This window comes from Oncorhynchus clarkii, chromosome 4 (assembly GCF_045791955.1).
Source record: "Oncorhynchus clarkii lewisi isolate Uvic-CL-2024 chromosome 4, UVic_Ocla_1.0, whole genome shotgun sequence".
Lineage (NCBI taxonomy): Eukaryota > Metazoa > Chordata > Actinopteri > Salmoniformes > Salmonidae > Oncorhynchus > Oncorhynchus clarkii.
The window spans coordinates 76,011,241-76,025,981 of NC_092150.1; the positions used below are offsets into that span (position 1 = coordinate 76,011,241).

Below are 14,741 nucleotides of genomic sequence, written 5' to 3' on the forward strand. Positions count from 1 at the left end.
GCGCACCAGCGACTCCTGTGGCGGGCCGGGCGCAGTGCGCGCTAGCCAAGGTTGCCAGGTGCACGGTGTAGCGGCTGGCTTCCGGGTTGGATGCGCGCTGTGTTAAGAAGCAGTACGGCTGGTTGGGTTGTGTATCGGAGGACGCATGACATTCAGCCTTCGTCTCTCCCGAGCCCGTATGGGAGTTGTAGCAATGAGACAAGATAGTAGCTACTACAACAATTGGATACCACGAAATTGGGGAGAAAAAAGGGGTAAAAAAATAAATAAATAAAAAATTTAAAAAATGTTCAGGCTATATTCTGATGTTTTCATAATTTGACTGCGTCTTGGTTGTAGTATTGTTTTTATTTTATCTGTTCGTCACATGTCTGTGGATGTTGTTCAGTTTATCTCAAGTTGTTGAATCTTATGTTCATACAAATATTTAAACATGTTAAGTTTGCTGAAAATAAACACAGTTAACAGTGAGGACGTTTCTTTTTTTGCTGAGTTTACAACTGAAACATTACCGTCTTAGTGTGGTTTGGTTTAACATGGCTACACACACACACCTTATTTTACTTTCCATCTCAAAAGACAAGTATTAAAGCATTTCATTTTGTTTATATTTGGCACATCACTTCTATTTATCTCAGACAAATTAAATACTGGAGATGTTTACTTTACGATCATAGGAACGTCGCAAAGTGGTGAACCATGACGTGCTACCTTGTCGCAGACCTCTCTCCCCTCCCTCGGATATGAAAAGCCAGCTGACATTTACTCCTGAGGTGCTGACCTGTTGCACCCTTTTTAACTTAAGGTATAGGGGGCAGCATTTTCACTTTTGGATAAATAGCGTGCCCAATTTCAACTTCCTGCTACTCATGCCAAGAATATAAGATATGCATATTATTAGTAGATTTGGATAGAAAACACTGACGTTTCTAAAACTGTTTGAATAATGTCTGAGTATAACAGAACGTATGTAGCAGGCAAAACCCAGAGCACTAACCATTCAGTTATTATTTTTTATTTTTTTAGGTCTCTGTCTGTTCAGTGAAATGTCATTGGGAAAGAATATTTCTTAGGAACTTGTTCAGTTCCTACCGCTTCCACTGGATGTCACCAGTCTTTGGAATTTGGTTGAGGTTATTCATTTGTGCAATTAAGAAGTATGGCCATCTAGGAACTGCATAACACTGTTGAGAGTTGCGCAAGACTTGAAAAGTAGCTTGGTTTGTTGTCTTCCTGTATTGAACACAGATAGACCCGTCTTCAATTTGATTGATTATTAACGTTTAAAAATACCGAAAGTTGTATTACAAAAGTAGTTTGAAATGTTTTGGCAAAGTTTACAGGCAACTTTTGAAATATTTTGTAGTGACAATTTGGAAGCTGTTTTTTTCTGGATCAAATGCGCCAAATAAATTGACAGTTTGGATATATATGGACGGAATTAATCGAACAAAAGGACCAATTGTGATGTTTATGGGACATATTGGAGTGCCAAAAAAAGAAGCTCGTCAAAGGTAAGGCATGTTTTATATTTTATTTCTGCGTTTCGTGTAGCGCCTGCAGGGTTGAAATATGCTACCCTCTTTGTTTACTGTTGTGCTGTCATCAGATAATACCTTCTTATGCTTTTGCCCGAAAAGCCTTTTTAAAATCTGACATGTTGGCTGGATTCACAACGAGTGTAGCTTTAATTTAGTATCTTACATGTGTGATTTAATGAAAGTTTGATTTTTATATATTTTATTTGAATTTGCCGTGCTGCATTTTCCCTGGCTTTTGGCCAAGTGGCCAAAGAAGTTAACCACTGATCATCATCATCTACAGTATGAACATCTTAAAGAACTATCCCGCCTTAATGGTCATGTACTCTTATAATCTCCACCCGGCACAGCCAGAAGACGACTGGCCACCCCTCAGATCCTGGTTCCTGCCTTCCTAGGGAGTTTCCTAACCACTGTGTTTCTGCATCTGCATTGCTCACTCTTTGGGGTTTTGTGATAGAAAAATGGCTTTATACATACGTTTGATTGAAAGTTTAAACATTTTACTATTTTGTTTCGGTTTGCTTTATTTGTACATGAATGTTATACAGTGCCTTGCGAAAGTATTCGGCCCCCTTGAACTTTGCGACCTTTTGCCACATTTCAGGCTTCAAACATAAAGATATAAAACTGTATTTTTTTGTGAAGAATCAACAACAAGTGGGACACAATCATGAAGTGGAACGACATTTATTGGATATTTCAAACTTTTTTAACAAATAAAAAACTGAAAAATTGGGCGTGCAAAATTCTTCAGCCCCCTTAAGTTAATACTTTGTAGTGCCACCTTTTGCTGCGATTACAGCTGTAAGTCTTTCCACAGATTCTCGATTGGATTCAGGTCTGGACTTTGACTTGGCCATTCTAACACCTGGATATGTTTATTTTTGAACCATTCCATTGTAGATTTTGCTTTATGTTTTGGATCATTGTCTTGTTGGAAGACAAATCTCTGTCCCAGTCTCAGGTCTTTTGCAGACTCCATCAGGTTCTTCCAGAATGGTCCTGTATTTGGCTCCATCCATCTTCCCATCAATTTTAACCATCTTCCCTGTCCCTGCTGAAGAAAAGCAGGCCCAAACCATGATGCTGCCACCACCATGTTTGACAGTGGGGATGGTGTGTTCAGCTGTGTTGCTTTTACGCCAAACATAACGTTTTGCATTGTTGCCAAAAAGTTCAATTTTGGTTTCATCTGACCAGAGCACCTTCTTCCACATGTTTGGTGTGTCTCCCAGGTGGCTTGTGGCAAACTTTAAACGGCACTTTTTATGGATATCTTTAAGAAATGGCTTTCTTCTTGCCACTCTTCCATAAAGGCCAGATTTGTGCAATATACGACTGATTGTTGTCCTATGGACAGAGTCTCCCACCTCAGCTGTAGATCTCTGCAGTTCATCCAGAGTGATCATGGGCCTCTTGGCTGCATCTCTGATCAGTCTTCTCCTTGTATGAGCTGAAAGTGTAGAGGGACGGCCAGGTCTTGGTAGATTTGCAGTGGTCTGATACTCCTTCCATTTCAATATTATCGCTTGCACAGTGCTCCTTGGGATGTTTAAAGCTTGGGAAATATTTTTGTATCCAAATCCGGCTTTAAACTTCTTCACAACAGTATCTCGGACCTGCCTGGTGTGTTCCTTGTTCTTCATGATGCTCTCTGCGCTTTTAACGGACCTCTGAGACTATCACAGTGCAGGTGCATTTATACGGAGACTTGATTACACACAGGTGGATTGTATTTATCATCATTAGTCATTTAGGTCAACATTGGATCATTCAGAGATCCTCACTGAACTTCTGGAGAGAGTTTGCTGCACTGAAAGTAAAGGGGCTGAATAATTTTGCACGCCCAATTTTTCAGTTTTTGATTTGTTAAAAAAAGTTTGAAATATCCAATAAATGTCGTTCCACTTCATGATTGTGTCCCACTTGTTGATTCTTCACAAAAAAATACAGTTTTATATCTTTATGTTTGAAGCCTGAAATGTGGCAAAAGGTCGCAAAGTTCAAGGGGGCCGAATACTTTCGCAATGCACTGTATTTGGAAGGGCTCCAGCTTCAATCTCTGCAGTCTTTTATACCCATTGACCCGAAACCATGCAACCAGTTCTGCACCTGAGAGGTCCAGCCCCCCCAGTGAGAAGGCTCTGGGGTGTGGAGGTGGATCGCAGCACACAGCCGAGTGAATCACACACACACACATCCCCTACATATCCCTCGGGGAGGGGGGGGGCAGCCTGGTCACCTCGCTCTGGGATCAAAGGTGTGTGTCATTTTAATCAGGCAGCCCAGTGGGCGACCCCATTAATTCAATTCCATTTCATCAGCGGTGTGTTGGGTCACCAGATGGGACAACACATTCCTGGGGTTCTCTGGACCAGCAGTAATCCCCTCTCTTAATGATTCGAGACCAGACACTAAACCCATCATTTCTTAGTGCCTGGCTGCAGTTGTTTTGCAAGGTCTTTGTAGGGATGAGTTGAAATACAGATTTGTTAAGTAAATCAAGCAATCTGACCCACCACCAATTAAACCAATGGCATACAGTAGGTGTACATATACAAGCACATGCGGTATTACAGGATCAAGTGGTGTAATTTAACACTAGAACCGCTGGGCCTCGAGGGACCCCCCTTTCAAGCTAATGGAGCAATCATTCGGACTTCAACATTCTAACAGTGTAATTAATACATGCTATCGCAAAAATAATTTATTAATGTCTTGGGTAACAATAAGATTAATTTTATTTCAAATAAAAATAGTAAAAACAAACCACTAAAAAACACATTCAAGTGGTCAATCAATTTTATTAGTAGAGTGCCTTTGTTACAACTATGAAACAAAGCATAGGTGTTGGAACACGGCAACAGCTTATTTTTTTTCAACAAAATTCAAAATTAAATAAAAACAATACTACAACCAAGACGCAGTCAAATGATGAAAACATCAGAATATAGCCTGAACATCATTAATGGCAAGTGTGCTTGATAAAGTGAAAATCGGCACAAAGCAATAATTTAATTAATATAAGTTGTATTTCAATTATCTGTTATCCTTGTCCTAACAGTCGACACAAATCTGTCACTTTCACATTGACATAGAACTACCTTTGTTTGGTTGTAATGTGTAACGGTCTCCGGTTCTCTCTTTGCGTCCCCATCGATGGCAACTGTCGGATGCATGATTCTCATGACAGAAACGTTCTTTCTTGCCTTGCTTTGGTAAAGTGTGAGTGTTGTCTTGTCATTCTTCAGCACCATTGTGGAGTACAACGGCTGTGCAGGTCCCTTATTTTGAGGGAGAGAACTTCCGTCTCACTTTGTTCATGGTGCAAACAAGGCTTGTTTCTTTGCAAGCAACTTGTTCGCCAGTGAAGTACAGAAATTGTTCATGACATTTCTCCCCTTGCCAATGTAAGGTTCCACAAGCCGCATCACCACATTCTCTGACGCTTGCTAACCTGCTGCGGATCTTTTCCCAGATATGGAAAGCCTTTCAGCATGTACAATTACGCACGCTCTCACTGTGTAGCCTACTCCATCCATGTAGGTCAACGTAGACTGATAAGACTGCTTGGATTCGGTGGACTGATATCGGGTACACACCATTAAGATTTTAATTAGAATGGTTCAATTTCACAATTGGTGATGACATAATTATGCATCGTTCCCCTCGCTCATCAACTCACCCAGTCGCCCCATCATACTTTACTTCATGTATTTCATCTGTTGTTATACAGGATGGTGTGAAATTAGTTTCAGTATAGTTTAGGTTCAGATTCAAAGTAATTATCGGGGTGATTACCAAATGAACACTTTCAGCTGTCGGAGGAGTAGAGCAGGCCCTAAAGTCAGGGAAAGGTGGGGCAACCGGGGAAACCAGAAAAAAAAAAAAAGTAAAACATGCCCTCCTAAAACTGGTTAGAACTCCAGTTCTGTTTGTGATAAAGATTCTAACAACGACAGTGTGTTATAGACTTATTCATGAAAAGTCAAGGATGGGGGGGGGGGGGTGTATGACTTAAATGGCAGCGTAAGACTTATTTTTATTAATGAGCAGTCAAAATACTGTAACTGCTTCAGCGGTTCTAGTGTTAAGTCTAATGACCAAACTCACAGCTAATATTTAGAGCAAAACTCATTGTGCTCCTTCTTGCTGTTCCAATACAGAAGATACATTGAAAATGACAAATACCCAGTGCTGTATCTGACCCTGAACAATTACTTTAACCATTCAAAATTCAACTTCAATAGCTCACAAATGGCTCAAATATAATTTTAAAAAAGGATCCATTTATTTAACAATCCTCAAACACCAAAATAGAGCTATACTATGCAATTACCATCAGTCTGAGACATTTTCTGACAAATCATCATAGATATTTCCATGTTTGTTTGAAAACGGTACACTCGACTGCATCAGATTACCTAGCCTCTTTTAGAATCCAAGAGGGAAACACTTACTCTGGTCTCTACCATGTAGGCTCAGCATTCCCCAACAGTCAGAATGTTGAACAAACTTAATTTCAACTGTTGATTTTGTCCCTACATCAGAGGTAATTGGGACAAAATATCCACAGGGAAGTGTTATCAGCCACACCTTCATTATACTGGTCTGTATATCAGTGCTTCGCAAGCGACAAACACTTGCACAATATGGCCGAGCATAATACAACGTTGTCCCACGCAATCGGCAGGCAAATTTCCCAATCACTTCCAGTCGATTGCGAGGAAATGTGCGTCGGTCGACCACTTTTCGTTACATTCGGCTATTGTTTACATATTGTGCATCACGTGCAATGCGTCAGGAGAATAAACACATGCGGCAGAACCTACCGGCTCTGCAAAAAGTCAGGTAAACAACATTTTCCTGTGGATAGCTCATTTTCACCTAGCACCGTCAAAAGGACCAACCGCATGGACAACCGGTAAAGTATGTATGAATATTTAACATTCTGGCTTGTAGAAACCATTACATCTTTTTTTTAGACAGACTTCTTTCAGACTGAATATCCATGGGGTAACCATGGTAACAGTCCGATGTTTAGGCAACAGATTTCCTAGTTATTTGGTATACAGCCTTTGTGGGTTGTTTTTCTCCTGACATCATTAATTGTTTATTGGTGCATTTGATATCTTACCATACCTTAGGTCTCTGGTGGATGGCGATTCTCATCACAGACAAATTCGATCTTTTGAGTATTCCCGTCTACACCTGCGAAAACAATATCAAAGTATTGGTGAGAAAAGGGAAATACACTCACCGACAATTAGCATCAGTCTCATGCCCCCATCATCCATCTATCCAAAATAGGTTTATTTAAAAATCAGACAGTTCACTCACAAATCAAATAACATTTTATTGGTCACATACGCATGGTTAGCAGATGTTAAATGCGAGTGTAGCGAAATGCTTGTGCTTCTAGTTCCGACAGTGCAGTAATATCTAACAATTTCACAACTACCTCACACACACACACACACACGTAAAGGGATGAATAAGAATATGTACATATAAATATATGGATGAGCAATGGCCGTGCGGCATAGGCAAGATGGAGTAGACGGTATAGAGTACAGTATATACATATGAGATGAGTAATGTATGGTATGTAATCATTATATAAAGTGGCATTGTTTTAAAGTGACTAGTGATATATTTATTACATCCAATTATTAAAGTGGCTAGAGTTTGAGTCAGTATGTTGGCCTTGAGATTGAAAAACAGCTTCTGTCTCTCGATCCCAGCTTTGATGCACCTGTACTGACCTCGCATTCTGGATAATAGCAGGGTGAACAGACAGTGGCTCGGGTGGTTGTTGTCCTTGATGATCTTTTTGGCCTTCCTGTGACATCGGGTGTTTTAGGTGCCCTGGAGGGCAGGGAGTTTGCCCCCGGTGATGCGTTGTGCAGACCTCACTACCCTCTGGAGAGCCTTACGGTTGTGGGCGGAGCAGTTGCCGTACCAGGTGGTGATACAGCCCGACAGGATGCTCTCGATTGTGCATCTGTAAAAGTTTGAGAGTATTCAGTGGAAAGCCACATTTCTTCGGGCTCATGACCTTGACGAGGCAGTGTTGCGCCGTCTTCACCACGCTGTCTGTGTGGGTGGACTATTTCAGTTTGTGACGTGTAGGACGAGGAACTTGAAGCTTTCCACCTTCTCCCACTCACTCTGCGGTTTCCTGAAGTCCACGATCAACTCCTTTGTTGATGTTGAGTGTGAGGTTATTTTCCTGGCACCACACTCCGAGGGCCCTCACCTCCTCCCTGTAGGCCATCTTGTCGTTGTTGGTGGTAATCAAGCCTACCACTGTAGTGTTGTCTGCAAACTTGATGATTTAGTTGGCGACGTGCATGGCCACACAGTCATGGGTGAACAGGGAGTACAGGAGTAGGCTGAGAACGCACCCTTGTGGGGCCCCAGTGTTTAGGAACAGCGGGGTGGAGATGTTGTTATTTCCTACCCTCACCACCTGGGGGTGGCCCGTCAAAGTCCAGGACCCAGTTGTACAGGGCGGGGTTGAGACTCAGGGTCTCGAGCTTAATGGCGAGTTTGTACTATGGTGTTAAATGCCGAGCTGTAGTCAATGAACAGCATTATTACATTAGGTATTTCTCTTGTCCAGATGGGTTAGGGCAGTGTGATTGCATCATCTGTGGACCTATTGGGGCGGTAGGCAAATTGGAGTGGGTCTAGGGTATCAAACGAGGGATGCTGTCTGGGCCAGCAGCCTTGCGAGGGTTAACACTTTTATTTATTTTTTTGAATTTTACCCCTTTTTCTCCCCAATTTCGTAGTATCCAATTGTTGTAGTAGCTACTATCTTGTCTCATCGCTACAACTCCCGTACGGGCTCGGGAGAGACGAAGGTTGAAAGTCATGCGTCCTCCGATACACAACCAACCAAGCCGCTGCTTCTTTAACACAGCGCACATCCAACCCGGAGCACCAATGCGCCGGAGGAAACACCGTGCACCTGGCCACCTTGGCTAGCGTACACTGCGCCCAGCCCGCCACAGGAGTCGCTGGTGCGCGATGAGACAAGGACACCCCTACCGACCAAGCCCTCCCTAACCCGGGCGACGCTAGGCCAATTGTGCGTCGCCCCACGGACCTCCCGGTCGCGGCCGGTTACGACAGAGCCTGGGCGCGAACCCAGGACTCTGATGGCACAGTTGGCGCTGCAGTACAGCGCCCTTAACCACTGCGCCACCCGGGAGGCTGGGTTAACACATTTTAAATGGTTTTACTCACGTTGGCCACGGTGAAGGAGAGCCCACAGGTTTTGGTTGCGGGCCGTGTCAGTGGCACTGTATTGTCCTCAAAGCGAGCAAAGTTGTTTAATTTGTCTGTGAGCAAGACGGTGTCTGCGACGGGGGCTGGTTCTTTTTGTAATCCGTGTTTGACTGCAACATATGTCTCGTGTTTGAGCTGTTGAATTGCGACTCTACTTTGTCTCTATACTGACGCTTAGCTTGTTTGATTGCCTTGGAGGGAATAGCTACACCGTTTGTATTCAGTCATGTTTCCGGTCGCCTCGCCATGATTAAAAGCAGTGGTTCACACTTTCAGTTTTGCCCGAATGCTGCCATCAATCCACGGTTTCTGGTTAGGGAAGGTTTTAATGGTCACCGTGGGTACAACATCACCGATGCACTTGCTAATAAACTCACTCACAGATGCACATCAATGCTGTTGTCTGAAGCTATCCAGAACATATCCCAGTCCACATGATCGAAGCAATATTGAAGCGTGGAATCCGCTTGGTCGGCCCTGCGTTGAACGGACCTGAGCATGGGCGTTTTCTGTTTTAGTTTCTGTCTATAAGGCTGGGAGCAACAAAATGGAGTCGTGGTCAGATATTCCGAAAGCTGGGCGGGGGAGGGCTTTGTATGTGTCGCGGAAGTTAGAGTAACAATGATCCAGAATGCTGCCAGCTAGAGTCGCGCATTCGATATGCTGATAAAATTTGGGAGCCTTGTTTCAGACTAGCTTTGTTAAAATCCCCAGCTACAATAAATGCAGCCTCAGGATATATGGTTTCCAGATTACCTAGAGTCCAGTGAAGTTCTTTCAGAGCCGTTGAGGTGGGGGGGGATTATATACATGGCTGTGATTATAACCGAAGAGAATTCTCTTGGTAGATAATGCGGTCGGCAAACCCATTGGATCTTGCAGTAAATTCGATCAAAAACACATTCTAATCTTTATTGTGCAGTGCAGACAAATTAAAACCTGTGTGAGATAAACTGACCGAGCGTGTGCGCGCGGAGGCATGCATGTGTGTACGGTTGGGTACGTGTCTGTACATACATTTAGAGGTCAATGTTAGACCAGACAGATAAGGTCAGTGTGGAAGCATGGCTGGTATTGAATGATCCCAAGGAGTACCAGGAACAACCGACACAGGTTAGTGGTGTTACTCACCGGAACACCATCCAACGCCAACAATTAATATTACATTTACACCCAAAACAGTCTGTTGCATTTAGAACTGAAGGACCTGATGTTTTAGCATTTATCACAAATCCCATGCAAGTCATAGTACCTACAAGCAAGCTCCAAAAGTAGAGAAAGTGACAAATGTTTTGGCTCTGTACTTGAAATGATAGAATGACTGGAGGTTAAAGTGCAGACTGTCAGGTTTAATTTGAGGGTATTTTCCTCCATATCGGGTGAACCGTTTAGAAATGACATCCTTTTTTGTAGTCCCCCCATTTTAGGGGACCAAAAGTATTGGGACAAATTCACCTGTGTGTATTAAAGTAGTCAAGTTTAGAATCTGGTCCCATATTCCTAGCACGCAACGATTACATCAAGCTTGTGACTACAAACTTGTTGAATGCATTTTCTGTTTGTTTTGGTTGTGTTCGATTATTTTGTGCCCAATATAAATAATGTAGTGTGTCATTTTGTAGTCACTTTTATTGGAAATAAGAATATAATGTTTCTAAAGACTTAATGTGGATGCTAACATGATTAGGGATAATCCTGAATGAATCGTGAATAATGATCAGTGAGAAAGTTGAGGCATACATATCATACCCCCCCAAAAATGCTAACCAAAATGCTAACCTCCCGTTGAAATGGTATCATGTCTTAGGTCATGTCCAAATCATCTAAGTGACTTTATTTAGCCACACTTTAGAATGATTTGGACATTATGTGCAAAAAAAAAAAAAAGATCTAGGTACCATGCCATGCATAGAATGTGTGCCACAAATGCTAAAATGTTAGCATTTGAGAAGTGCCAGGGAAACTAAACCCAAGCCTGGTTTGACATCATACACTACATGACCAAAAGTACACCTGCTCGTCAAACATCTCATTCCAGAATCATGAGCATTAATATGGAGTTGGTCCCCGCTTTGCAGCTATAACAGCCTCCACTCTTCTGGGACGGCTTTCCACTAGATGTTGGAACATTGCTGCAGGGACTTGCTTCCATTCAGCCACAAGAGTTTGTGAGGTCGGGCACTAATGTTGGGTGATTAGGCCTGGGTCATATTTGGCGTTCCAATTCATTCCAAAGGTATTCGATGGGGTTGAGGTCAGGGCTCTGTGCAGGCCAGTCAAGTTCTTCCACACCGATCGACAAACCATCTCTGTATGGACCTCGCTTTGTGCACTGGGGCATTGTCATGCTGAAACAGGAAATGGCTTTCCCCAAACTGTTGCCACAAAGTTGGAAGCACAGAATCTTCTAGAATGTCATTGTATGCTGTAGCGTTAAGATTACCCTTCACTGGAACTAAGGAGCCTAGCCCGAACCATGAAAAACAGCCTCCTCCACCTAACTTTACAGTTGGCACTATGCATTCAGGCAGGTCGCATTCTCCTGGCATCTGCAGAAACCGGATTCGTCTGTCAGACTGCCAGATGGTGAAGCATGATTCATCACGCCAAATAACGAGTTTCCATTGCTCCAATGGCGGCGAGCTTTACACAATTCCAGCCGACGCTTGGCATTGTGCATCGTGATCTTAGGCTTTTGTGCGGCTACTCGGCCATGGAAACCCATTTCATGAAGCTCCCGACGGACAGTTATTGTGCTGAAGTTGCTTACAGAGGCAGTTTGGAACTCAGTAGTGAGTGTTGCAACTGAGGACAGACAATTATGCGCTAGGTGCTTCAGCGGCAGTTCCGTTCTGTGAGCTTGTGTGGCCTACCACTTTGTGGCTGAGCCGTTCTTGCTCCTAGGCGTTTCCTCTTCACAATAACACTTAGTTGACCGGGACAGCTCTAGCAGGGCAGAAATTTGACAAACTGGTTTGTTGGAAAGGAGGCATTCTATGACGGTGCTGTGCTGAAAGTCACATAGCTCTTCAGTACTGGCCATGCTACTGCCAATGTTTGTCTATGGAGATCGCATGGCTGTGTGCTCAATTTTATACACCATCAGCAACAGGTGTGGCTGAAATAGCTGAATCCACTAATTTGAAGGTGTCCACATACTTTTATTTTTTATAGTGTACCTTGTCCATTGACCGCTTAAAGGGTAAAGAAACCGATGTTATTTTGGTGAACTATCCCTTTAATCCACGGATAAAGCCAGCATTCTGTATGGGTGATGTAACTTCAAAATGTCTCTTGTGGAACGAACATGAAGGTTCTGTTTGGTAAACACCGGTGGCAGAGTTTGACAGCCAACACAATATGATCTTATGAGTTCATGATGTCATTCATCCCAGAGAGACAGGGGGCTGGTAATGGTTGGACACCAGGGTTGCTCTCTATGGCTAGACTCATACACTCTATATATTTTTTTTATCGTTACAACAGAGCCTGGGCGCAAACCCAGAGTCTCTGGTGGCACAGCTAGCGCTGCGATGCAGTGCCCTAGACCACTGCGCCACCTGGGAGGCCTGCAATATTATTTTTGCGCTAGTTGGCTATATCTGCACCAAAATGCCAGGATTTTTCCTTCATAGCTTGTTCTCTTTTTAAAAATAGGGAGCAAATTTATTTATTTTCAGCCCTTTTATTTCCATGACTGATCAAAAAAACTAATGGCTCGGCCCCTCTGCAGCAGACATATGGTGAGCAATATGTTTGGAACATTGATTCGCAATAAAAATCAGTCCCAAATAGCAATACATATTAGAATCATGAGGTCCCTGGCAACTCCCAGCCCTAACACACACTCCAACCCAAAAAGTTAAATATAATAGCATAGCAGAAAGAAATGCTATTTGTAATACTTTAACCTAAAGCACAGTTAGTTCTTATTAATATTTGCCTTCAATAATGCTAACTGATGGTAAGTAAACATTGGACAATCCCACTACCTAAAATGGTCATTTGTCTAAACACATGGACCTCATTGTGTCTTCATCACACCTCCATCTGCTGTACAAAGCTGTGTTTGAGGTTATGGATCAGCCAAGCTAAAGATGTTGGAGATCTGGCAAATAAGAAGATATTACCCCCATCTCAACAGAGAAACGATAGAATTTTTCCTCAAGAGGTTGCCTTTTACTCATACACGTGCTAGAAAATGAAACAAAACATTTGCACGTGTTTCTTTGCCCCTTAGAAAGCCCTGGCTGGTTGATTTCCATTATGATGATTGAAAGGAATTTCAAATCTTGCACATTTCTACTTGAGGAAATATTTTAAAAAGTGGCTATAGATTTGAATATATTGCTTCTGGTATTTCAGAATTCTTTTGTAGTTGGCCTTTTTCTCCCCAATTTCGTGGTATCCAATTGGTAGTGACAGTCTTGTCTCATCGCTGCAACTCCTGTACGGACTCGGGAGAGGTGAAGGTCGAGAGCCATGAGTCCCCCGAAACACAACCCAAGCCAGGCCGCACTGCTTCTAGACACAATGCCCACATAACCCTGAAGCCAGCCGCACCAATGTGTCGGAGGAAATGCCGTACAGCAGGCGACCGCGTCAGCATGCACTGAGCCAAGCCCACCACAGGAGTCTCTAGTGTGCGATGGGACAAGGACATCCCTGCTGACTAAACCCTCCCCCTAACCTGGACGATGCTGGGCCAATTGTGCGCCGCCCCATGGGTCTCCCGGTCGAGGCCAGCTGCGACAGAGCCTGGACTCGAGCGTTAGACCACAGCGCCACTCGTGAGGCCCATTTTGAAAATGATTATTTCAGTGAGATTGATGTTAATTATGAGGTTATTAAATGTTTATTAAATGAAGCTTATCGTGCCTAATCACTTGAAATATTATAGAATATATTCCAGTTACACTATTCCTCATCTTGCTAATAATATTGCTATATTTCCCATATCAGTTATTAAACATAAGTGCCCATATATACACTAAACAAAAATATAACTCAGCAAAAAAACTTAACATGTGTAAATATTTGTATGAAGATTCAACAACAGACAGAAACTGAACAAGTTCCACAGACATGTGACTAACTGAAATTGAATGTGTCCCTGAACAAAGGGGGGGTCAAAATCAAAAGTGACAGTCAATGCAGCTGGTGGCCACACCAGATAGTAAGTACTGCAGTGCATCTCCCCCTCATGGACTGCACCAGATTTTCCAGTTCTTGCTGTGAGATGTTACCCCACTCTTCCACCAAGGCACCTGCAAGTTCCCGGACATTTCTGGGGGGGGAATGGCCCTAGCCCTCACATCTAACAGATCCCTCAATGGGATTGAGATCCGGGTTCTTCGCTGGCCATGGCAGAACACTGACATTCCTGTCTTGCAGGAAATCATGCACAGAACGAGCAGTATGGCTGGTGGCATTGTCATGCTGGAGGGTCATGTCAGGATGAGCCTGCAGGAAGGGTACCACATTAGGGAGGAGGATGTCTTCCTTGTAATGCACAGTGTTGAGATTGCCTGCAATGACAACAAGCTCAGTCCGATGATGCTGTGATGCACCGCCCCAGACTATGACGGACCCTCCACCTATATCCCGCTCCAGAGTACAGGCCTCGGTGTAACGCTCATTCCTTCGATCATAAACGTGAATCTGACCATCACCCCTGGTGAGACAAAACCGCGACTCGTCAGTGAAGAGCACTTTTTTCCAGTCCTGTCTGGTCCAGCGACGGTGGGTTTGTGCCCATAGGCGACGCTGTTGCCGGGGATGTCTGGTGAGGACCTGCCTTACAACAGGTCTTACAAGCCCTTAATCCAGCCTCTCTCAGCCTATTGCGGACAGTCTGAGCACTGATGAAGGGATTGTGCATTCCCGGTGTAGCTCGGGCAG

At 43.4% G+C, this 14,741-nt stretch overlaps 1 protein-coding gene across 1 annotated transcript in view; it reads right to left on the bottom strand.

The window, feature by feature from the left end:
- Positions 1 to 14,741, bottom strand: part of LOC139407289 (kelch-like protein 29) — a 381,932-nt gene that overhangs the window by 344,358 nt on the left and 22,833 nt on the right. Inside the window, exon 2 of the mRNA XM_071150934.1 lies at positions 6,687 to 6,755. Within this exon, the coding sequence (XP_071007035.1) occupies positions 6,687 to 6,716 (30 nt within the window). The 5' untranslated portion in view covers positions 6,717 to 6,755. The remainder of the gene's footprint in view (positions 1 to 6,686; positions 6,756 to 14,741) is intronic.